The 24,777-nt window shown below is 41.1% G+C and overlaps 2 protein-coding genes and 1 long non-coding RNA gene across 7 annotated transcripts in view; 2 read left to right on the top strand and 1 right to left on the bottom strand.

The window, feature by feature from the left end:
* Positions 1 to 10,357, top strand: part of LOC306988951 (muscle M-line assembly protein unc-89-like) — a 53,097-nt gene extending 42,740 nt beyond the window's left edge. For 4 of the 5 annotated variants that reach the window (XM_079594185.1, XM_079594183.1, XM_079594186.1 and 1 more), the window contains 3 exons: positions 8,074 to 8,184; positions 8,916 to 8,952; positions 9,591 to 10,357. In XM_079594185.1, the coding sequence (XP_079450311.1) occupies positions 8,074 to 8,184; positions 8,916 to 8,923 (119 nt within the window). In that variant the 3' untranslated portion in view covers positions 8,924 to 8,952; positions 9,591 to 10,357. The remainder of the gene's footprint in view (positions 1 to 8,073; positions 8,185 to 8,915; positions 8,953 to 9,590) is intronic. The other variant, XM_079594184.1, reaches the window with a different exon arrangement.
* Positions 1 to 24,777, top strand: part of LOC306988988 — a 241,940-nt gene that overhangs the window by 71,994 nt on the left and 145,169 nt on the right. The window lies entirely within an intron of this gene.
* Positions 1 to 24,777, bottom strand: part of LOC306988961 (uncharacterized protein) — a 220,421-nt gene that overhangs the window by 79,216 nt on the left and 116,428 nt on the right. The gene's annotated exons all lie outside the window — the stretch shown is intronic.

Raw genomic sequence — 24,777 nt, 5'->3', positions numbered from 1 at the left:
GATAACATCCCTCAAATCCCTCCTGCTGCGGGAGTCACGCCTTTTCTGCGCCCTGCTCCTACCTGGAGGGGGCGTACGAGAGGTGACACTGGCTCGCTGGCCCCGCCTCTGGTCCTCAGACCGGGATGGGCCAGGTCCTCCCGCCTGCCTGGGCGCGGACCCGGATCTCAGCGGTATGCATGTTTTAAATGCTGCTGAGCGCGCCTTTGCCTCCCTGAACTTCCCCACCACCGCCTCTACGGAGGTGCCGAAGAGTTCAGAGGGCGAAACTGGCGAATCGAGGAGAAAGGACTTCTCTTTCTCCCCGATGTCGGCCAGATTTAACCACAGATGTCTCTCCGTGGCCACCATTGCTGCCATCGACCGGCCAATCGAAGCAGCGGTTTGTTTGGTGGCCCGGAGAGCAAGATCTGTGGTGCGGCGCAGCTCAGCCACCGCCTCAGGGGACAATCCTGCCCCCTGGTCGATATCCCTCAGCAGGTCGGCCTGGTACGCCTGCAGGACCGCCATGGTGTGCAGGGCAGCACCAGCCTGACCTGCTGCCGAGTATGCTCTACCATTCAAATGAGCCGTAGTCTTCAGCGGTTTGGATGGTAGGGTTGGAGCTCTCAGTGTCGACGCCTGTCCAGAGACGAGATAGTTCGCAAACGTCTCGTCAATGGGCGGCATCGACACATATCCATACTCTCTGATCCCCTCGACATCAGCGAAACTAGCCCGCTGATGCCGGTGAATACGGGCAGAGTATGGATTCTTCCATGCCTTCTCGACCTCAGTGTGGAGGTCGGGGAGAAATGGAAGGCTCACCTGGGCTGGTGGTCTATGGCCGGGGAGAAACCGATCGTTGAGCCTGCCACGAGCGGTTTCTCCTCTAGCGCGCTGCCATGGCAGCTGCAGCTTGCCGGCGGCGCGCTCCATCACATCCACCAGCTCTGCATACACGGGGCAGGATGGCTGAGGGGGTTCAGGATCCACCTGACTGTCAACCTCCTCAGCCATCTCCTGCGCGTCCTGAAGAGCACTAGCTGCAGGAATAGTCGGCGAAAGGCTATCATCATCCACCTGCAGCTCACCCTCGTCAGTTGTCGAGTCATCTGAGAGGTTTACAGCCCTCTCAAGGTGATCGACAAGCTCCATCTGGGAGCCCCATGACGCAAGTCGCCGCTCTGCCTCGGCATGAGCGGGACCTGAACCACGAGGCTTCCCAGATCCTGACCCCTCTTCACTCGAGAAGAGGGACAGACGAGAGCGGAGCGTTTTCAAGGAAAAACGCTCACAGTTTGCACAAGAAGCTCCCTCGAGAACCTCCCGTGCGTGCTCTTCACCCAAGCAGAAAACGCACAGCTGGTGTGTGTCCTCCGGCGTCAAATATCGAGGACACGGGTCGGCACACTTCTGAAAGCCATTTCTAGCTTTTGCTGCACGCTTCATTTTTTTTCTCCGTTACTTTGAATTTGCGTTTCAAACATACAGTCCCTGAAGACGAAAAGATGATTTGTCATGTTTGCAAGGCGCCCTTATATACTTCCAGGTCGCACGTTAATCATTCACGTTAATGATTCACGGGCTGTCGCCGGTCAATGTGATTGCCGTGATTTGATTGTGATTTCAGACACCTGTCACGCCTGAGGCGTTCCCCATAGCGTCGATGACGTATTGTTGAGTTCCCTTCGAAAGGGAACTTATTTCTCCATCAATCAATAGAGGGACCTGAAAGAGGATAAAAAATAAAGTGAAGTCACTAAATTGTTTGTTTTTTAATTAAACTTGATCAGGTAAACAAATAGATAACTAATAAAACACTCAAAATTAATTCTAGCAAATAGAAAATAATTATAATTATAAACTGCCTGATAACAAAGCATTGCTTCTTAAGTGCAGCTTAATTACCACTACCAGTTTAATCTTTTTATTTATAACAATGTGTAGAAGAAACACTAATATTAACAATAGACTAAATACATTTACGAAGTGAATGTTTTCAAATGGAGAACGTAATACATTTACATTTATTCATTTAGCAGATTCTTTTAACCAAAACTTAAACTTTTAAACCAACTTAAAGTTGAGGAAAACAAGATATTAATCATAAGAAGGCAATAAACACGAGAAGTGCCATTAATGCAAAGTTTCGGATTATCTAAAACAGGGAGGATATAAAGAATAATGAAAAGTGAAAGCATAGATGATTTAAATGTGCAATAGGTGATACAACAACGGGGCTACAGGCGCACCTTAAGAAAAAATGTGCACCTTTTCACTCCTCCGATTGCAGAAAAAAATATATACTGTATGTTTGTATTGAACATTTATGGAGCAACAGATTTTGTGTGAAAATAATCAAATTACTGCAGAATCAGCTTTGCTCTGCTTACTGTAATTGCTTCAAAGATCAGCCAAATTTCCACGTGCATCTTGAAAAGCAGATGTTTTGGAAAGTGCTGCGGCAAGTTTTTGTGGCATGTAGTTGTAACGGTACGAGAAATAAAGCTCACGAAGTTAAACTCTAGCAATTAGACTTTAATGACAATACTGGAGACAAGAAGCATTACACTCCAACATAAACAAGATATGCATAGATCTAAAGTACGACTATGACAATGTTGTCTAACTCCAATAGAGCTTATGATGTCTGTAAATGCCAATCCCAATGTGTCTTTTTCATTATCTACATGGAAATCACCGACAATTAGGACTTTATCTGCAGCTAGTAACTCTGAGAGAAAATCAGCAAATTCTTTGATACAGTCTGTATGATGCCCTGGGGGCCTATACAGTAGCCAGTACAAACGTCAAGCGAGATTTAAAGTATCAGATTATACAGAAGGTTATATGGTGCTTATGTTTATAGTGTGTGTTATAGATCAGACACATTCACACTAATGTCTGTCTTTATCATTACAGTATCAGATCTACACTCAGGTTATATAGTGCTGATGTTTATAGTGTGTGTTATAGATCAGACACATTCACACTAATGTCTGTCTTTATCATTACAGTATCAGATCTTCACTCAGGTTATATAGTGCTGATGTTTATAGTGTGTGTTATAGATCAGACACATTCACACTAATGTCTGTCATTATCATTAGAGTATCAGATCCATATCAGATCCAAATAAATGTGGGCTGAGATCCGCCCACAAAGTTACTTGCGTTTCTCGTTTGATACCTGCGTTTCAGATCGTTAAAATAGGGCCCTCTGTGTTTTTATAATATGACGAATGATTATGTCTCAAATCAAGCTAAATGCTTGCTAAAGTGACTCTCAGAGCGGCTGTGTAGATGAAGTTCATCCATTAATGTCCTCATATAGGTTGAAAACATCGCAAGCGCCATGCGTGCTTCAGTGTGTGTGTGAGTGTGTGGTAAATGAACCCGCGCATCTGCTACTTTTTAAAATAATGCTACCACACTACTTGATCAAAAAAGAGCTTCCCTGAAAAGCTATTTGATTCAGAAGCGACGCTACCACCGCTACTGAGAGATAGTTAAACTGGTAGCGTCACTACTTGTAGCAACGCTACTGCCCAACACTGCATTTCCGTGCACTCGGGGGATCATAGCAATGGTTAAGAGTGTGGTTAAGTTAGTTTTATATTTTACTTTCATTTGACATTAGCAAAGCTTCCCATTACATTCTCCTTGTACAATATTATCCAAATATTGTAGCCTACATGCTACACTCCGAATATTATTCTTCATAAAGCACAAGGCCTGTTTTGTGTCTACACATGCAATACTTTTTAATTATACAGATTCAATTATCCAAATAAGTCTATTAAACTCGACCGTTTGACCTAAAGTCCTGTTAAATGACCAAGACTGTCAAGTTTGTGACTGTGAGATCCACGTACAGTTTGCATGTATGAATTTCTAAACGATATTGGAATCTGAATGAATTAACTAGGATAATCCAACATTGAGATTATCAGTTAAATTACTATATAAATGGAAAATAATATATTGGCTTTTTAACTTAAATTCAGTATGGCATAAAATGTTATTATTTCTTTTTAAAATCAAGCAGTGATGTGATTTTCAAATAGTATTGATATTTGATTTGTCTGCCAAATCAAAGTCTGTGGATTCATTCTAAATGGTATAAATCACATCTACAGAGGCACTCTGAAGGGAGAACAATCATGGCCGCCATGTTGCTCCAAACTGAAGTGCTTATAAATGGTTGCTTTGAAGGGCCTGAAACAAACATTAGAGGGTTCAGCTGATGGAAACTTTGCTCTCTAGATTATTTGCCCTGCATCAGAAGCTCTCTGTTTGAACCAATCCTCAATCCTCTGGACAAGGTTTGACAAGAGTAACATACAGTAAATCAAACTATCTGCACCTTCAAATGCACTTTGATTTTTTTTTTTACAATCATTACAAAGGATTTTGCTGTTGTAAAAACACTGCACATTATTTTGAGCTTTTATTGTAATAAAGAAAGAGAAAGAAAAAATCGTAATAAAGAAGCATGCACAGTGACGTTTTCATTTATTTAACAATTAAATTAGCCTTTCTTTACTGGTGCACTGTTCAACTACTGACCTATCCATTTTTATTAATTCAGCCAATATATATCAAATATTTTGATTATAAAAAATAATAAGAAAAACAATGTTTTTAATAAGAACCATTTGAAATTTCTTAATGAATTTGGACAGTTTTAAATAATTTAATTTTGGTTTAGATCATTGGTGTTAAAGTGGTTATCATATGTAACAATTTCAAATTAGGTACAACTGGTGTTCATTAGTCTTGTGTGATGCTGGCTTTGTCTGTTTGGAAAGATAATGCTAGTTTTCCGAAATGACCATTGTTTTGACCCCTGGTCTCTTCATCCTTCATGGCAGGAAGTCATTTTGTTGTCAATCAAATCGTAAAGCAGTAAATGGCGTTACCGAGAGAAACCCTGTAGTCCGTTATGAATGTGTCAAAGAGTATATAAGTACCAAGAGGCGAAACTCAATAGAACGTTCCATTGCAACAAACGCACTTATGATCAGAGCTGCAGCTCCGCCATCTTGGACTGAACGCAACACAACTGAATTGAACGATACCGGTTCCAATTCAAAAGCGATTAAGGGAACTAAATAGTAGTTTCTAGTTTTTAATATCTCTATAGCAGACATCCGAAGTTCCGGGACTCTCCCGCATATTGATAGCGGCTCCCCGATGCCCGCAAATTAGCTCAAATCTCCCGGAATCTAGAGCGAGAGCGCGCAGCTCTAAACCGTGTAGCGCACACGGCAGAAAGGGTGAGGAAGCGAGAGACCTTGCGTGTGTAATTCAACTTTTGCCATGAAAACACTCTGCTTTTATGATCTGCTTTTTTATTTTTAGAAAATTGAATGGTCAATATGAATATTGCAATTTTAAGTCATTGAATCAACGTCGAACTCTGATGTTGATTCTACATCATTTTGCACCTGAAACGTTGAAATCCTGTCCATAGATCAACGTAATTTCAATGGTATTTCACTTATCAGGAATATTGAAACAATGCTGAAATTTCAACTGAACTAAGGATCAACGTGATTTCAATGGAATTTCAATCATTATTAAGCCATAGAAAATGATTACTAGGCAGGTATACGAAAATAATGCCCTAACTTAAATAGCCTATAATGAAGCTTTATCTATAACCAGGATGTTAAAAAGTGATGGAACATTTGAAAGCTGCCTATAGCCTAAAACACTGACCACACCACAACATTTAAGCTAAAAACAAATTAATTTGATTAGCCTTATTTCATTATTTGTCCTCATTAGCCATTACAGTTCATGGTCCTTTGATGTCGGAATGGTTTGTCGTCCAGTCCCTCGCCCGGTCTGGCGCAGCGCAGCCACTTTTGCACAGCCAGTAAATTGGGTGACGGCGGCTGTCCCCATCGCCGTGTAAGAGCGTCTAAAACAGAAAATACAAGCACAATGCAACAAATTAGCCTGTAATTAAACCGAGAACACCCACATATTTGCACACATGGAAACAAATTCATGTGTTATTTCTTTTGGCCATTTGGGACAGGGCCTAACTCGAGGCCCAGAGAGAAGGAAATTAATATTAGATGCCATTCTATTCCTTCTCTCGGTGTCTCTAGGTAGTTCACGTATAAGCGCAGCGCGTCTGTGGCCCTGTCCCAAATGGCACACTCCGGACTTGTGGACTTCCTCAGAGTCCACATTTTGGTGACGTCATTTAGTGCAGAGTCCACGAGGGCGCATTGAGAGGTAGTTTTGGGACAGACTCGATTGTCACGCCGGAAATAGGAAGACGGTCTGGTTGTTGTTTAAATATTATATTTCTACATTTACATATGACTCAGTAAAGCCCTGACATTCGGTTCTATTTATTTAATGAATCATAATGTGATCGTAGCCTATTATTCAGCAAGCTATTTATGTTTATTATTTATGTATATTACCAGTAACAACTGAATCCACATATATGTTATTTAGCATCTATGTGCTTTTATTTATGCTTTTGTTGTTGTGTTTGTTGTCACTTTCAGTCATTTGTCATGTGCTGATTTTTCAGAGCTCATTCTGTATGGCTTTCATTTTGTTTTCATTGTTGTTGAGGATTTGTTTTAAATGTTGAGGTCCATGTGTGTTTGTATGAGAATGGTTGAGGATACATTCACAGGCATGTCCTAACATGATTAAGTTAGCTTATGACCAGTTTGTTAAATAAGATAAGACTTATCAAGTTGTGCCATGCTGCTTGCTTGCAATATACAGTAAAGTGGATTATTAGTTCTGCTCTGCTCAGTTATTATGCACCATCTCATCTCCCCGGCCCTGAATACAGATGTACATCTAAAATTAACAATTTGCATTCCACAAATAGCACGTTTGTGGTGAGCTTACAAACGTGCAGCGCCAGCTGATATTCTGATGTTCCTATGCAGACAGAGAAAATATATATTCAGTTCAGACACTGAAGAGTTCAGAAATCTTTTGTGGAAATACACAGTGCAGATTAATTTACGAGAGGATCGTATCTACTAACAGTAAAGAGATTTCAAGTTTATAGTGGCACATACAGAAATAAACAGGCCATGCATTATTATTATATACAGTAATATGTCAGATAACTTCCATTCAGAGAGTGCAAATTAACTTCACAGTCTAGGGATCACCGGGTACTGCAGTCTCTTGTAAAGTATTTGCTTGTTCATACATTAAGGCCAGCAACGAATTTAAAGGTCAACCAGGCTATCAATCAACATATAATGTCTTCATTAACCCTTTAAGTGTCACCCCCCTTTTTTTGAATTTACATGAAAATGCACTTTCCGAACTTAAATGTTTGTAACTAAAAAATGCTTTGGAATATGGATGTAGGATTGGTCTTGTTTTAAAGAAGAAAATTGGCAGATGTATGTAGAAGTGAAATAAATTAAGAAAGTGTAACAGAAAAAAAAGTTATAGAAGTTTGAGTTTATGAAAAAAAAAAAAAAAAAAAAATTCATATTTTATATAAAATATATTTTTTCAACTGCACAAAAATCAAAGCCAAAAATCTGAACAAGTTGTGTTTTAAATTTTAGGTTGATATCTCAAAAAATGAGCTTTCAGTAAGATTTTGTTTGGGCGCAGTACCACACTTTTTCACTAGTTGACATTACTGCCCATATAAGGGCGCCTGTATTTCCAAATATGTTTTTTCTTTATTTCTAAAACATTTTCAGACCTTTTTTTCTAAAATAATTGAACAAATGCTATCTTTTGAACTCTTGGCATGAAAACAAACTGAGGTTTCTACCATTTTTTTCATGATTTTTCATGTTCATCACTATTTCAAAATAAAGGACTGAACACCTTAGGAGTATGAAAATATTATTGTTGCAAATTGATAAATTACAGCTCCTCTGTAATATATTTTGAAAATCAGTCACCAAATATGAAAACTAGAGATTGTAAGCTTTCAAATGATATATAGTTTGTCAATATTAGTTTAGGTTTAGTATAGGATATTACTATTTTAAATATGTAATGAATTTGGGCCCACCGGTGGGCCGGTGACACTTAAGGAGAACCAGCTAATGCATGACTTTAACTCTTACAGCGATCGACCACAGTAAGTGGATGTGGATTGGGATCGTGATTGGGATCGTGTCTGCGATCATGTCTGCGATCGTGTTTAGGATTGTGACCAAATACTGGCCCTGCAGGAAGAGTAAGTAACATGAGTTTAAAAGGAGTGCAATTCAAGCATGAAAGTTTATTTTAAAACTACACTAATGTTTCATGTAGTGTGACTATTGTAATAATACTTTTTTTATTCTCAATGTAAAAATACTTGGACTGATAGGAAAGTATAAATACCTGTGGCTCAGGAAGATCCTGCTATTTTATTCCCATCTCTTATATCTAAGCATAATATCAGTGTTTGGTTGTTAATGTGTGTAATGTGAATTTATTCAGACATCAAACACCATTCCAAAGAAACACCAAAGGTATACATGCGTATAAAATACGATATGTGCTAAATATCCACATGCAACTGAATATTCTACTCTATTGTTGTATAAAATAATTGTATAAAACTGACTCTATGGGCCCTGTGCACAGCTGCACTACTTCCTGAACTTGTGCAGGCTCCTTTGTTTCCTGTCTGCCAGGATTGGCCAAACTGATTAATCCAGGTGTGTCTGATTATTGTTGTTGGTCAGACACACCTGGATTAATCAGTTTGGCCAATCCTGGCAGACAGGAAACAAAGGAGCCAGCTTAAGTTCAGGAAGTAGTGCAGCTGTGCACAGGGCCTATATGGCACATAAAACAAAACAAAATCAATGATTGGTCACTCTTCATGTCAGTCAGATGGTTCTTCTTGTCTGAGTGGATTCTTTTCTGCCTGTGATGATGAAAGATTTACAATAAAAGAAAATTTGTGTTTGCTTGCAGCACGGTGATGAAGCTGCTGGACGAATCCGTAAGATGTGTGAGATATGGATTCATTCCTCTAGTTCATTCTGACAACATTACATTATTAACCGGATCACAAAAACAGCATTAATATAAATAGAAAGACAGAGTAAACCTTGTCTTGATCTCTAAATATATCTGTTTTTTTTTTTACTTCACTACTCTTAATGAGAAGCCTTACAAATACCGTCCTCTGTGACACACCTTCATTCAGATATTAACCTTATAATATTTTTGAGAGCATATGCTTATGTTGCCATGGAAAATAATGGTGCAAGTGAGCAAATGTTTTTCTGATCCCTAATAAATAACAGAAAATACATAACAGCTATTTAATTTAATTATCGTATTTAAATATTTAACACTATTTATTAACTTTCCTTTTTGAGTGGATTTGTAACACTATGGAGAACCAGGAGTTAGTCATTCCTGTCAAATAAGAGGGTACATTTTGTTTAATAAAATTGTGTGATTGTTTGTGTGCACATACTCGGTCTGTGCTGATAACACTCAGTATTTATGTTTATGTAACTAAGGGTTTATTAGTAAATTTATTAAACACCATTAATCCAGTAATTTTAAAAACAATGCTATATCAATGTTATATGCAGATTTAAGTTTCTTTTTCTCATTTTAACTTCTTTTCTCTCACAGAAACATGATCCGGTGCAACACTGAGATATGATCCTGCTGAAGGGAAAATATAAATTGAATAAGGAATCGGACACCAGAAATACACATTAACAGTGTTTGAAGTCAACCCATGTGTGTTTTTGAGATGGTAAAATAATAAGTGAAGACTTTTGTTTGATTTGACATAAACAGAAATATGCTTTTGTTCATTATGAAGTTATTGTAACACGTTTTCTACACTTATGCTGATCATATCGTGTTCTTGTATTAAAAGTCAGTTTGTCTGCTTTAGGGTGATTTGGTTTGTTACACTCTGAAGGCTAGATTATTGTTACACTTTATCAGAATTTTGTATGTTTATGTTTTATTTTTGATTACTTGTTTTTTATGCACTTGCACTGCAATTTATGCTTAAATACTTTTAAATGATTGCCTTCTTGAAAACATTGTACAAATATAGAAACAAAATTAGTTTTTTCTTTCAAGTAAATCCATCTCTCTGTCTCCTATAAGATGTGAATATCTTAAATGTAAAGTGACATTAGTAAAGAGTATTACAGAGTATTATTATCACTGACAGTATTACAGTGTTCATACAGGAGTTATAGATTATTTACTGTCTGAATCTTTCATTCATTCAGCTTTTGCTTTTTTATAAAGATTCTAGCTTAACGCATCAGTTTTTTCAGTTCTCGTTGTGGACGAGTATTATGAAAATAAAAGCTTGTTTTGCCATAATTGTTGCATGTTTGTGTTCAAATTAGATGCATAATAAAGGATTTACTGATTTATAGTGAGTTAAAACTCTTTATTTGAAATGAAATAAGGCATTTATATAGTGGTTTACTATGTACTACTGTACACCCAAAGCAGGGCCGGATTAAGAGTTCAGAGCCCCCCCCACCACCACCACCACCAACACCCCCCCCCCACCCCTAACTTAATATACAAATGAAATAAACGGTGCTTTATTTTCTCAGCTACAGTATGTGTATTTAACAGCATTGAAGAAAGTCATTAAATTATATGAAATATGAAAATAAAACACAACATAGACTTCACTGTATAAATTGTACATTGATTCTTATTAAAGCTACTATTAAATTTCTCAGTCAACAGTGAGGGATTTGCTCTTTGTATTTTGTTGTTTTATTAACAGGGAAATTTTTAATTGTCATCATTTAGCCTACTCTCTCAAGCCGTTTCAAACCCAAATAAGTCTCCCTCTTCTGTTGAAAATAAAAGTTATTTGGAAGAATGTGGGTAACCAAACAGTTGATATACCCCAGTGACTTCCATAATAGTTTTTTTCCTACTATGGTCAATGGGGACCAGCGACCGCCCGGTTAGCCACACTCCACAAAATATCTTCTTTTGTGTTCAGCACAAGAAAGAAATTAATACATGTATGGAACAACATTAGAGTGAGTGAGTAAATAATGACATTTTTATTTTTTGGGTAACTATCCCTTTAAGGACAAGCGGATGCAAGTTTACTATTAGGGCTACTGTCTCTTTAAGACCTGCCCGCGACGAGTCTAATATACACGCATTTGACAAGCAGATTTGTTTCTTATTTTTTTCTACTGATCTTTCACTTTAGACATAACCAACTTTGTTTATGTAAACCTTGTGTGTATTTGACAGTATTAGAGCAATAAGACTCGAAAGATAACTTAGTCCAGTAACAGGCGCTGTTATGGCTTTTAGTGCATGTGCGCGTCGGCGGGTGTAACGTTATTGCGCTCAGAAAGCGCCCATTAGAACAGCACATCAGCAGCGAATGACATGTTTAACCGGCAAGGCTTTAAAGCACATGAAAATAATTAATTTTTATAAACTACTGTGTCCCGTTCCTCTGCATTTCATGTGAATATACGTCGCGCTGTAGCTACAGTATGTTGAGACGGAGGCGCCAGAACTGCAAACTGATAGAATGCACGATCCTACGATATTTCTTCAAAAGCAGATCGTGGAGACATTTTAATCATAATATTTGACATAATATTTGACGGTGCCCAGGGCCCCTTAGATGTCCTGGGCCCCTGGGCAATTGCCCAGTTGCCCTAATGGTTAATCCGGCCCTGACCCAAAGTGCTTTATCAATAATCAATACACTGAAATATAAATGTGTGCAACACATTCCATATTTATATGAGTTTACCATGATTCAATGAACAGACAAAATATTTTGTTGTGACCAAAAGTGGATTTCGATATCAGTCTCAAGGAATTCAAAAGCAAGATTTAATTCAACATTTTACACGATTTAATTTAAATGTTATATTATTTGAAAGTAATACAGTGTAAAACACATCAGCACATAATTTGTAAACAAACAGAATCAGAGAGTTTGATTATTGATCTGTGATTAAACATGTATAAACCACCTCCGTCATTTCAGATTTCTGTAGGAAAAGACAAACACAAAAAGGTCAAAGGAGAAAAACAAACCTGATGTTTCAGATTCAAAAACTGCAGGAGCTCAAAATTAATAAATGACAGAAATTTAGCTGCAAATTCATCGCTAGATATTATGGGTTATGAGTCAGTGTTTCTCACACTGAGTGATGGTCTTGTGTTTGTGTATAATGGAGGGTCACTGTCTTTTATGTTCTTGGGACTTTTATTATGAAATGTTAGAAGACAAGAGCAGCTTTCAAAAAATTGAGTGAAAGAACAGTGACAAAAAATTAAATCAAGTGTGACTGGGGGAATTTTTTCAACATCAGATATCAGGACAAGAGCAAATACAGGGTAAATACAAACAAGTCAGAAATTAAGTGATACATTTTAGGAAGCTGATGATATATTTATATTTATACTACAGGGTCGTTGAATGCTTGAATCTGATTGGTTGACGAACGTTCTGAGGTGTGCAATTATTTTCAGGGAACTGCACGGCTAAAGTAGTTCCAGGCAGGTCTTGACCTCATTACAGTTCCATATCACTTCGCGTAGTCAACTGTAATAACGGAAAATAGGATACAATTCATAACAAGAAAAACCGCATGCAGCCCCATGCGCTTGATCTGCAATTTTCAATGTCTAACTTCACAATCAATGGAAACATGCAGTTTAATTTTAATAAATAAAGTATACAGTCCTATACATAATCAATAGAAAATTAAACTGAATATTTTAATAAAAAGATAGTCCTGTTGCACTGGTTTTCGTAATTATTGGAGATAATATAACAAATAAATAAAATTGATAGGCCTATACTTGTTAAAAGGGCTTTGTGTTTCATGTATTAGTCTAGTCTACTGTCACTACAGAAAAAAAGAATGAACGAATTAATTAAAACGAATTGAATTAATAAATAAATAAATAATAATTTTGACGCACATGCTTCTCTCGAAGGCCGGTTATGAATGTAATTTGATACTTATGACTGATCATGCACGCGTTTTCAGCGCGTTCAGTCTGTGTTCACAGCGGTGTTTAAAATCTGCTGCATTCACAGTCGGAGAATGTTTCTAGCCGTTAATGTGTCCAGCATTACTCTGCTATCAGTGGCTCAAACCTCCTTTACTAACTCTAAAATGACGTTTTGGAATTAGCAACGGAGCATGGGTTTAGATGCGCAAGGAATTAGTCCTACATACAAGAGCGTTTTAATGACAAAAACTTTACAAACGTCTTGAAATACATCATCTGAACAATATTTCGAGGTGTGGTAACTGTAGTATAAGCGGAATAATTGACGACAGGCCGTTGAATTATTATAAAAATAATGCACACCCGAGGTGGTAATGCGGTCACGACGCGAAGCGGAATGGCCGTTACACCTCGTTACAACTCTTACATAGTTACCTGATTGAATTATGTTTTTATATTTCATTTTCAGCTGCTGCCACATTCTTTTAATGCCTGCAGGATTGCACCTAGCCTACATGAAAATTAAAATTAGGTTGAGTAACATGTTCTGCAGTTTCACCTCTGATATTATAACAGTTGGGTAAGTTACTCTAAAATAGTTTAAGGTTAAGGTTAAGATTAAGGTAATAATAATGACTATCTTTAGAAAGTATTGGTCTACTTATTACTAATAACTAAATCCCATATCAACCTCAACCACTTGAACAACAAGGAGAGACAAGAAACTGCTTCTAAGAAACTTCTAATGCTTTCAAATTAACAATATACAAAAACAACCCGATGGCCCTCCGAGAGGCGGGGTGGAAGAAGGGCCAAAACAGACGGATTTCCCGGTAACGACTGGAACGGACACGGACAAAGATTCCAGGATCACGAGAAGATGCAGGTGTGGGTGGGAAAAAGTGACCACCTTCAGAGGGTTGCGGATCCACCAGGGAAGGAAAAAGTGTGAAGAGGGGGGCCAACAGCAACAATGCACTGCAACCGCAGGTCAGACAAGAGGAACCCAAGGCCAGGTCGCAAACCACAGCGCTGAGGGATCCACCGTTGCTGTGGAAAGGCAGGTGGAGGATACAGGAGGGCCCGCGATGGACACCAATGGCTCTGAGAGTGGCACTGACGAACACACACACAGAACACAAAGCAACCCCAACAACCGCGAGCAAAGTCATAGGACAGAGAGAAAAGAACCCGGAAGGAGGCAGATGGTCAAATGGCCAAAAGCCAATGAAGGTGCGGTCTGGCAGAAGCTGGACAAGGACCTCAGCCTTATCCTGGAGTACTCATTGCGTGGCCAGGTGGAAACCAAGCTGAACCGTATCGGAGACATCCTGTATGATGAATGCATAGGCATATTCGGAGCAACTGCTGGAAAGCGAAGAGCTTGCCCAGTACAGAAGGGGAGGAGGGAGAGGGAGATCGAGCAGTTGGTGAAGAGGCGGCGTCAACTCCGAAAACAGTGGAGGAAGGCATGCAGAGAGGAGAAGGAGGGCCTGAAACTACTGTGGGACGAGGTGAGAAAAGAGCTTGCCGGCCTACGGAGGGCAGAGCGCATCCGTAAGCGCAGAAGGCGGAAGGAGGAAGAGAGGAGTAACTTCTTTAAAAATCCCTTTAAGCATGCCAGACAGCTGCTAGAGGATAAGAGAAGCGGAAAGCTTGAGATCACCAAGTCTGAGCTGGAGAGCTATATAAAGGAGCAGTACAGTGACCCAGCAAAGTCAACTCCGCTGGGATCCCCTGGGTATGTGCCTCGCCCAGCTCCTCCGACCTCCCTCTTTGATGCTGCCCTCCCCAAACTCAGCAAGGTAACAGAGGTGGTCCGGAAGGCAAGATCAGCCTCAGCCCCAGGCCCGAACGGGATACCATACAAGCTGTACAAGTACTGCCCAGGGGTCTTGAGACACCTCTGGAAGCTGCTGAGAGTGGCCTGGAAAAACCAAGTCATCCCGTCAGAGTGGCAGAGAGCTGTCACAGTTTTCATCCCAAAGGAGCAGAACTCCAGAATGATCGGCCAGTTTAGGAGTATCGCCCTCCTGAATGTCGAAGGGAAGATCTTCTTCTCCATCCTGGCCAGGAGGTTGACAAGCTACCTCACAGGAAACGGGTACATTGATACCAGCTGCCAGAAGGCAGGTGTGCCAGGCTTCCCAGGGTGTGTGGAACACTCTGCAGTAATATGGGAGCAGATCCAAAGGGCGAAAAGAGAGAGAGGTGACTTGCACGTAGTGTGGCTCGACCTTGCTAACGCATACGGGTCAGTCCCTCACCAACTCATCGAGTTTGCCTTGGACTTCTTCCATGTCCCAATCGGTATAAGAGCCCTGGTGGCCAAGTACTTTGGAGACCTCCAGACGTGCTGCACCCACCAGGACTTCACAACAGGCTGGCAACAGCTGGAAGTAGGCATTGCCATGGGATGCTCAATCTCGCCCATCTTGTTCGTCACAGCCTTTGAGATCATCCTCATAGGGGCTAGGAAGATGGTCGGAGGAGTGAAACTGCCGTCAGGACAAAGGCTACCAGCAGTTAGAGGTTACATGGATGATATCACCACCATACTCCGGACAGCAGCTTGTACAACAAGGCTGCTGAAGAGGATCGACGAGCTTGTGGGCTGGGCGAGGATGAAGATCAAACCATCCAAGTCACGCAGTTTGTCGATCAAGAAAGGAGTCAGAAATGACAACACCATCTTTGTGGTGTTGACAACACCACCTCTCAACCGGTGGTGAGAATATCCCATTGCTGGCAGATAAACCGGTTCGTAGCCTGGGTCATACCTACACAGCCGAGCTCTCAGACAGGCAGATGGGGGAGACGGTGAGGAAGCAGCTCGCAGATGGCCTGGCCAAGATCAACCAAAGCCAACTCCCTGGAAAGTTCAAAGTTTGGTGTTACCAGGCAGTACTGTACCAAAGGGTGATGTGGCCACTGAAGATGAGCGAAATCCCCTCATCAGTGGTAAACAAGATGGACGGGCTGGCAAACTCGTTCATCGGGAAGTGGCTGGGACTACCAAGATGCTTCTCAGAGGTAGGCCTCTTTGGGAGGAACACACTACAACTACCACTGCGATCCATCAGTGTGGGATACAAGCAAGAGAAGGCTCGGTTGGTGCTGGAGCTGAGGGAATCCACTGACCAGCTGGTGAAAGCAGCGGGCACCCAGATAAAAACGGGAAGAAAGTGGAAAGCCCAAGAAGAGGTCGACATGGCAATCGGCAGGCTGAAGCACCGCGAGGTGGTCGGCAGAGTTCAGGAGGGTCGGGCAGGCCTTGGGAGGGGCGATAATCCCTTGTTCTGGTCAAAGGCTTCCAAAGAAGACCGAAAAGCCTTGGTGGTGGCGGAAGTGGCAAGAGCTGAGTATGAACGCCTTAACATCAAAGCGGTGTCCTAGGGCCGGCAAGGACGTTGGACGGCATGGGAAGGTCTCACCAGTGGTGTAGTCCAGGGTATACGCTGGTATACGGCGTATACCTACTTATTTTTCAGTCAGCATTGCGTATACCCACTTCTAAATCCCCCCTGATGCACACCAGTCAGTAATATCCAACGCGATATATTCTCATATTGACGCTAAAGGGTGCCATGTGCATTGGATGTAGACGATTTGTCAAAAGCGTCAGTATATGACGCCTTGGGATGAGATCGGAGCCACATTTCCTCAAGGATGGTGAAGCCATGGCCCACCCTCCTCTGCCTCTAATTGGCTGGTACTCGCTGCTTTCACTGATGAGATTGGTTAACTTTAGGCATGAGGACTGATGAGCCAATCAGAGGCAGAGTAGGGCGGGTGCGGCGGGTCATGCCGAGGAAAATATCGCTACTAACCTATGGGGTCGCTGTGTCCAGTTTATATACTGTCTATGCTACTACCTCAGGTGCCAGTGAAAAAAAAAAAAAAACTTGACTACGATAACGGCAGCAGACCAAAGAACAGATGAAGAAACAACACAAGCGGCGGCGGTGTGCCACCCCAGTTGATGGAAGACATAATTCTGAGGTAAGTTTTAAGGTGGTTTCCAAAAAATATCATTATTTTAACTACTGGCAAATTGCCAGTAGCAATATGACTGTACATTTAGAGGAGAAGAGATTTTGCCACCAATAGTTAGTGCGAGTCGGCTAACGTTATGAAGCTAGCTACGTAGATTGGGATAATGTGGGGAAACCGGGGCATTGTTGGTTTTCAGTAAGTGTTTAATCAACCCAGTTCATAAGAATTTCATACCAGACTGATGAAACTGATTATCTCAATGTCTATGAAGCTTGTTTATTATTGTAAAGGTCTAAATTATAACGTTAGCCAAGTTACTTAGCCATAACTAACCTATATGATCTAGTTTAATTTTATAGCAGCTAGGCTGGTAGTTGATTTTTAAGTAAGTTAAAACACAAGAGTGGGGACATGTAGTTTAAGATTCAGCCTAAAATAATATTGAGGTCTAATCAGGCTGTCTTATTTTGTATAGGGACAGATAACAATGAAAAGGAAGGGAGATATTGCTGACTTTTTTAAAATGTAACCGGTGGCTCGCGACACCAGTTATGCACTTGTCTGCGTTGTGTGTAGCTTTGTCGAGACAGACACGGGACAACAGGCGGCAGTTTTGCTGGATCTTTTATCTGATTCTGATGTACAAACAAAACAAAATCAGCCTCTTAGTGAGAATCGCCCTCGGTTATTCTCTCCAGTGCATTAACAATGCCAAGAGCAATAAATCTCATTGAATAAAATACATGTAACAAAACATACCTGATGTACAAACAAAACAAAATCAGCCTCTTAGTGAGAATCACCCTCGGTTACTCTATAAAACAAATGTGAAGTACACTTATCACGTGCTCTCATATCACATTTAGGCCCAGATGCAAAAATATAACTTAAACAAGATGAAATTACCAAAATAACCACAGAGATAGGTAAAAGAATAGTATATACATAAATTAGAGTGAAAATACAGATATAAAAGCAACAATTAAAATAAAGATTAAATATAGCTGCAAGCAGCGATTACGGGCCCAAGCCGGTGGCACCGCCACCCTGGTGCCTTTAGTTACACTAAAGGCACCGGGCTGGCGCTGCCACCGGCTTGGGCCCTCCATCGCTGCTTGCAGCTATATTTATATATATATATATATATATATATATATATATATATATATATATATATATATATATATATATATATATATATATATATATAAAAGCCGCCACCCCGTTGCCTTTCGGGTTCCTGTGCACGACGGGCAATAACGTAACCCCGCTTTGACTGTCGAGAAGAAGTCTGCTTTAGAGCTTGTATCAGTGTGAGTCTTTCTGCTCCCCTCCAAACACACACAGAAAAGGGGGGGCTGTCTGTGTGTGTGCCCTCCCTCCGCCCCCCAGAGACAAAACCACATTCAAACCAAAATATCTGACTTCCTGTTGGTCGGAGCTAATGACTGTAAATGAGAAAGTTGTCCGGATCGATAAGCACAATATACAGACCGAGTTTTGTGACTGTAGGTAAAAATAACCCCCCCACTTTAGTCAAAAGTATCTTGAAAGTAACACACTTCCTGCTGCCAGTTGGTGGCGCTATAACTTTGACTCACAATAGTCACATCCATGTGATCGCCCTCTTACAACAAACACACTGCTGAAGTTTCATCAAGATCAATAAATGTATGAAGACGTTATAACTAGGGATGCACCGATGTGAATATTTTGGCCGATACCGATAACCGATATTAATATTGCTGTTATGGCCGATACCGATATTTACCGATGTCGATATCTCTGTATAGAAAACACATTTTTATGATAATCAAATAAAGAGCTATTTTCCAAAACACTTTTTTTTTTTTTTTTTACTTTTGTAATTTATTTTCAGAAATTACTGATATTGGGCACCTTTACCTGTGTGTACCAATATCAGTCATTAATAATTTGTATGTCCACTCTAGCCGCGACGCGACTGCGAGTTGCATACAAATCAATCAAAACCCAGAGCCAATCAGAACGGCGTGTGGGCAGGCTGTCGCGTCAAGTGCACAGCACCAGAGAGTAATCTTGACGGCAATCGCAAGAAAATGGATAAGTAGCTACATAATCAAATTCACAAATATTACACCATTTAAACAGTATTCAAATACATAGGCTACTGAGTTACTTAAACAATCTTTGTCAAATAATACATTTGTTTCTTCAGTTTGAACGTTCTTGTTTCCATTTGTTTAATTTCAAGATCTGAGGTGAATTATCCATTGTTGCTTTTACAGCTACAAAGCTGGAGCACTAAATGATATTCAAAGTCACATTACACGCTTTTAACATTAAATAAAGCACATAAACAGTGCCTGAGATTATCATTGCCACACGTTGTGTGTGTTGTTCCAGCGCGACGTCGCAGAAAAATAGAAACAGTTTCTAAAATAGAATCGTCGCGTGTCGCCGTCGCGGCTGGTTAGGACATAAAGCTCTGATTAACATTGAAAATATACCTTTTATCGCGTGTCGCGGCATCGCGTGTAGTTAGGACACGGTGTAATGACTAGTTCGCGCGCCCACAATGAAGTGCGCGTGCCTACACACAAACCCGGGTTCAAACCTCGCCCCGTCCAGCACGGGAGATATAACAAATGTTGATCGTGTGCCCACCATAAAGTACGCACCACTACACATAAAAACTGTTCCCACAGTATCAGTTATTCCCCTCGCTCTGACGAGACGTGATAAAGGGTGCACCCTCTGTAAAGCGCGCGCCCCTACACACCAGCGCTGTGAAATGCGCTCGTGCAAAAACAAACATCCCCGCCCCCACACGCACGTCAAATACACAGGAATGATAATCGGCCTGTTCACATCGGCCATATTTTGACATCGGAACGATACCGATGTGTAAAACAATGACCATATCGGCCGATATTATATCGGCGGCCGATATATCGTGCACCCCTAGTTATAACACATTGTGTTTTTCTTTTCTCGCCATAACTTCGTTTCCTCGCCACGGCCAGACCGTTCGAGATATCAAAAATCCGTCCGCAATTTAGCGTCCTCAATGTCTTTACTTCATGTTGACCAAGTTTGGTGGCGATAGGATAATTTTTCTTGGAGGAGTATATAAAATTCCAGGGGGATTCGTTTTTAAACAACCCATAATAGCCGACTTCCTGTTGGACTGGCGTAAAACTTAGAGCACGAAAGTTGTTCGGCCCGATTAAATCTATATGTGTACCGAGGTTTCATATTATTACATGCAAACGTGTTTGATATATGGACCAAGTTTTCGGACCACGTTCAAGGGGGCGCTGTTGAGCTCCCCTGCCACGCCCGGGTACCAGCTTCAGGCCGGCCCTGATCGCCGCAGGTTCTGACCTGTGTGCAAAGTTTCAAGAGTTTTCGAGCACGTTAAGGGCCCCAAAAGTGCCCGAGAAGTCCCACACAGCAGAGAAAGGGTTAAAATAAAGCCCCCCTCCTCTCTCACACACACAGACACTGAGAGAGACTGGCAAAATTCCCATCAAATCACATTCAAACCAAAATATCTGACTTCCTGTTGGTCGGAGCTAATGACTGTAAATTAGAAAGTTGTCCGGCTCGTGGAGATAAATATAGATACCGATTTTTGTTACTGTAGGTAAAACTAATACCCCATTTTTGACTAAAGGTGGCGCTACTGAGCCCCTTACCACGCCCGTTTCTGAAACTTTGCACAAGTGTACTAGGCAATAAATTTAAAGTGTCTGTCGAGTTTCATGCAATTTCAAGTATGCTAAGAGTCTCAAAAACTTTAAAAAAGAATATTAAAGTTTGATGCGTTGCCATGGCAACAGTATTTAAGATATCAATAATCCTTTCACAGGTCTACATCTGCCGTGTGTTTACATTATACAGATGAAGTTTGAAGCAAATCGGGTAAAAATAAGAGGGTGATTTCAAAGCATTTTGAAAGTGACACACTTCCTTCTGCCAGTTGGTGGCGCTATAACTTTGACTCACAATAGTCACATCCATGTGATGGGCCTCTTACAGCGAACACACTGCTGAAGTTTCATCAAGATCAGTTAATGTATGAGGATGTTATAACACACTTCCTGTTTCCAATATTCGCCATAAATTCGTTTCCTCGCCACGGCCAAACCGTTCGAGATATCAAAAATCCCCTCGCAATTTATCATCCTCCATGTCTTGACTTCATGCACATCGAGTTTCGTGGTCATCCGATGAATTCTCTAGGACAAGTGTTTCAAATGCCAGAACATGCGTTTCCATACAACCCATAATAACCGACTTCCTGTTGGACTGGCGTTAAACTTAGAGCACGAAAGTTGTTCGGCCCGATGAGATCTATACGTGTACCGAGTTTCATATTATTACATGCAAGCGTGTTTGAGATATGGACATGTTTTTGAATCCCATTCCAGGGGGCGCTGGCGAGCCCCCCTGCCACGCCCGGGTCCCAGCTTCAGTCGGGCCCTAATGGCCGCGGGTTCTGACATTTGTGAAAAGTTTCAAGAGTTTTTGAGCACGTTAAGGCCCCCAAAAGTGCCCAAAAGGTAGTAATATAATAATAATAATAAAGAAGAAGAAGAAGAAATATAGCTGCAAGCAGCGATTACGGGCCCAAGCCGGTGGGACCGCCACCCCGGTGCCTTTAGTGTAACTAAAGGCACCAGGGTGGCGGTGCCACCGGCTTGGGCCCGTAATCGCTGCTTGCAGCTATATTTATTTATATATATATATATATATATATATATATATATATATATATAAAGCCGCCACCCCGTTGCCTTTCGGGTTCCTGTGCACGACGGGCAATAACGTAACCCCGCTTTGACTGTCGAGAGGGCAATATAGCCCTATGTATCACTCGATTTTATTTAACCAAATGTTTTTTTAACAAAATATGTTATTTATCTGATTCATCCAACCCTATACTGCACTCTTTTACTAATACTATATTATATTTCATCGTTTTCATGTCTTGCCCTCAAACATATCTGTTTAATCTGCTTATTTTTAAGTTACACATAATACATTGATTGAAAAAGAAACTCAAACTTTTTGTTTATGGTAATATTATTTGATACAGAAAGAAATAAGTGAGACTGTGGGAGTGAGGGGAGGGTAATGACAGCCAAAGGGAGACAAAGACAGATAACTTTTGAAACTAAAAAAATGACATCCTAACTTTGATAATGTTTAAATATACATAAAAATGCAGCATATCATTAATTGAAATTAGTGTACTTTAAAACACTTGTTTAAAATAAAAAACACATTTATACATAGTATAAAACACTAGATGGCACAATTGTTCATAGTCTTTCTGCTCCCCTCCCCACACACACACAGACAGGGGGGCTGTCTGTGTGTGTGCCCTCCCTCCCCTCCCCACACAGACACACACACACACACACACACACACACACAGAGAGAGAATGGCTGGGGGAACTCTGTCAGAGAGAGACAAAACCACATTCAAACCAAAATATCTGACTTCCTGTTGGTCGGAGCTAATGACTGTAAATCAGAAAGTTGTCCGGCTCGATGTGCACAATATACATACCAAGTTTTGTGACTGTAGGTAAAACTAACCCCCCCACTTTTGTCAAAAGTAACACACTTCCTGCTGCCAGTTGGTGGCGCTATAACTTTGACTCACATTAGTTACATCCATGTGATCGCTCTCTTACAACAAACACACTGCTGAAGTTTCATCAAGATCAATAAATGTATGAAGACGTTATAACACATTGTGTTTTTCTTTTCTCGCCATAACTTCGTTTCCTCGCCACGGCCAAACCGTTCGAGATATCAAAAATCTGCAATTTAGCGTCCTCAATGTCTTTACTTCATGTTGACCGAGTTTGTTGGCGATAGGATAATTTTTCTTGGAGGAGTATATAAAATTCCAGGGGGATTCGTTTTTAAACAACCCATAATAGCCGACTTCCTGTTGGACTGGCGTAAAACTTAGAGCACGAAAGTTGTTCGGCCCGATGAGATCTAAATGTGTACCGAGTTTCATATTATTACATGCAAGCGTGTTTGATATACGGACAAGTGTTTGAATCCCATTCCAGGGGGCGCTGTCGAGCCCCCCTGCCACGCCCGGGTACCAGCTTCAGCCCGGCCGCGGGTTCTAACCTGTGTGCAAAATTTCAAGAGTTTTCGAGCACGTTAAGGGCCCCAAAAGTGCCCGAGATTTTGCACACAGCAGAGAAAGGGTTAAACTAAACTAGCCCCCCTCCTCACACACACACATACACAGATCCCCCCTCCCCTCCCCACCCCACACAGACAGACACACACACACAGAATAGCAGAGACAGAGAGAGACACAATTCACATTCAAACCACAATATCTGACTTTCTGTTGGTCGGAGCTAATGACTGTAAATTAGAAAGTTGTTCGGCTTGATAATATCAATATACACGCTGAGTTTTGTAACTGTAGGTAAAACTATAACTAAGTTATAACACACTTTATGCATCCTTTTTTAATCATAAATTCGTTTCCTCGCCACGGCCAAACCGTTCGAGATATCAAAAATCCGTCCGCAATTTAGCATCCTCCATGTCTTGACTTCATGCACACCGAGTTTCGTGGTCATCGGATGAATTCTCTGGGAGAAGTGTTTCAAATGCCAGAACATGCGTTTCCATACAGCCCATAATAGCCGACTTCCTGTTGGACTGGCGTAAAACTTAGAGCACGAAAGTTGTTCGGCCCGATGAGATCTACATGTGTACCGAGTTTCATATTATTACATGCAAGCGTGTTTGATATATGGACATGTTTTTGAATCCCATTCCAGGGGGCGCTGCCGAGCCCCCCTGCCACGCCCGGGTCCCAGCTTCAGCGCGGCCCTAATGGCCGCAGGTTCTGACATTTGTGCAAAGTTTCAAGAGTTTTTGAGCACGTTAAGGCCCCCAAAAGTGCCCAAAAGGTAGTAAAATAATAATAATAAAGAAGAATAATAATAATAATAATAAATAATAATCCGAAGGAAAACAATAGGGCCTTCGCCTTTTCAAGGCTTGGGCCCTAAATATAGCTGCAAGCAGCGATTACGGGCCCAAGCCGGTGGCACCGCCACCCCGGTGCCTTTAGTTGCACTAAAGGCACCGAGGTGGCGGTGCCACCGGCTTGGGCCCTCCATCGCTGCTTGCAGCTATATTTATTTTTATATATATATATATATATATATATATATATATATATAAAAAACGCCACCCCGGTGCCTTTAGGGTTCCTGTGCACGACGGGCAATATCGTAACTCCGCTTTGACTGTCGAGAAGAAGTCTGCTTTAGAGCTTGCATCAGTGTGAGTTCTGCAAAAGTGCGCATCGAGGGCACATATCAACCACAAAGTATGCGTGAGCACCCTTCTGAAACCTAAAATGAAAAATTAGACACCCTACAGTCTCATGGACTTAACGGACACATGAAATCAGCAGCCATTGTAAGTACACAACACCGAAAATTCCTATGAAGTGTGGTATATATATTCATTGAAATTACTGTACTTTAAAACACTTGTTTAAAAGAAAAAACACATGTATACATAGTATAAAACACTAGATGGCACAATATACCTATTTTTAATAGAGTCTTTCTGCCCCCCTCCCCACACACACAGTCAGACAGACAGACGGACACACACACACGCACACACACGGGGGGGGGGGGGGGGGGGGGGGTCAGACAGACAGACGGACACACACACACGCACACACACACACACACACACACACACACACACACACACACACACACACACACACACACACACACACACACACACACACACAGAATGGCAGGGGGGACTCTGT

The sequence above is a fragment of the Phoxinus phoxinus genome (assembly GCF_949152265.1).
Source record: "Phoxinus phoxinus genome assembly, chromosome: 20".
NCBI lineage: Eukaryota > Metazoa > Chordata > Actinopteri > Cypriniformes > Leuciscidae > Phoxinus > Phoxinus phoxinus.
Note: the sequence above shows the minus strand (reverse complement) of the source record. Positions and strands in the feature narration are given on the sequence as shown.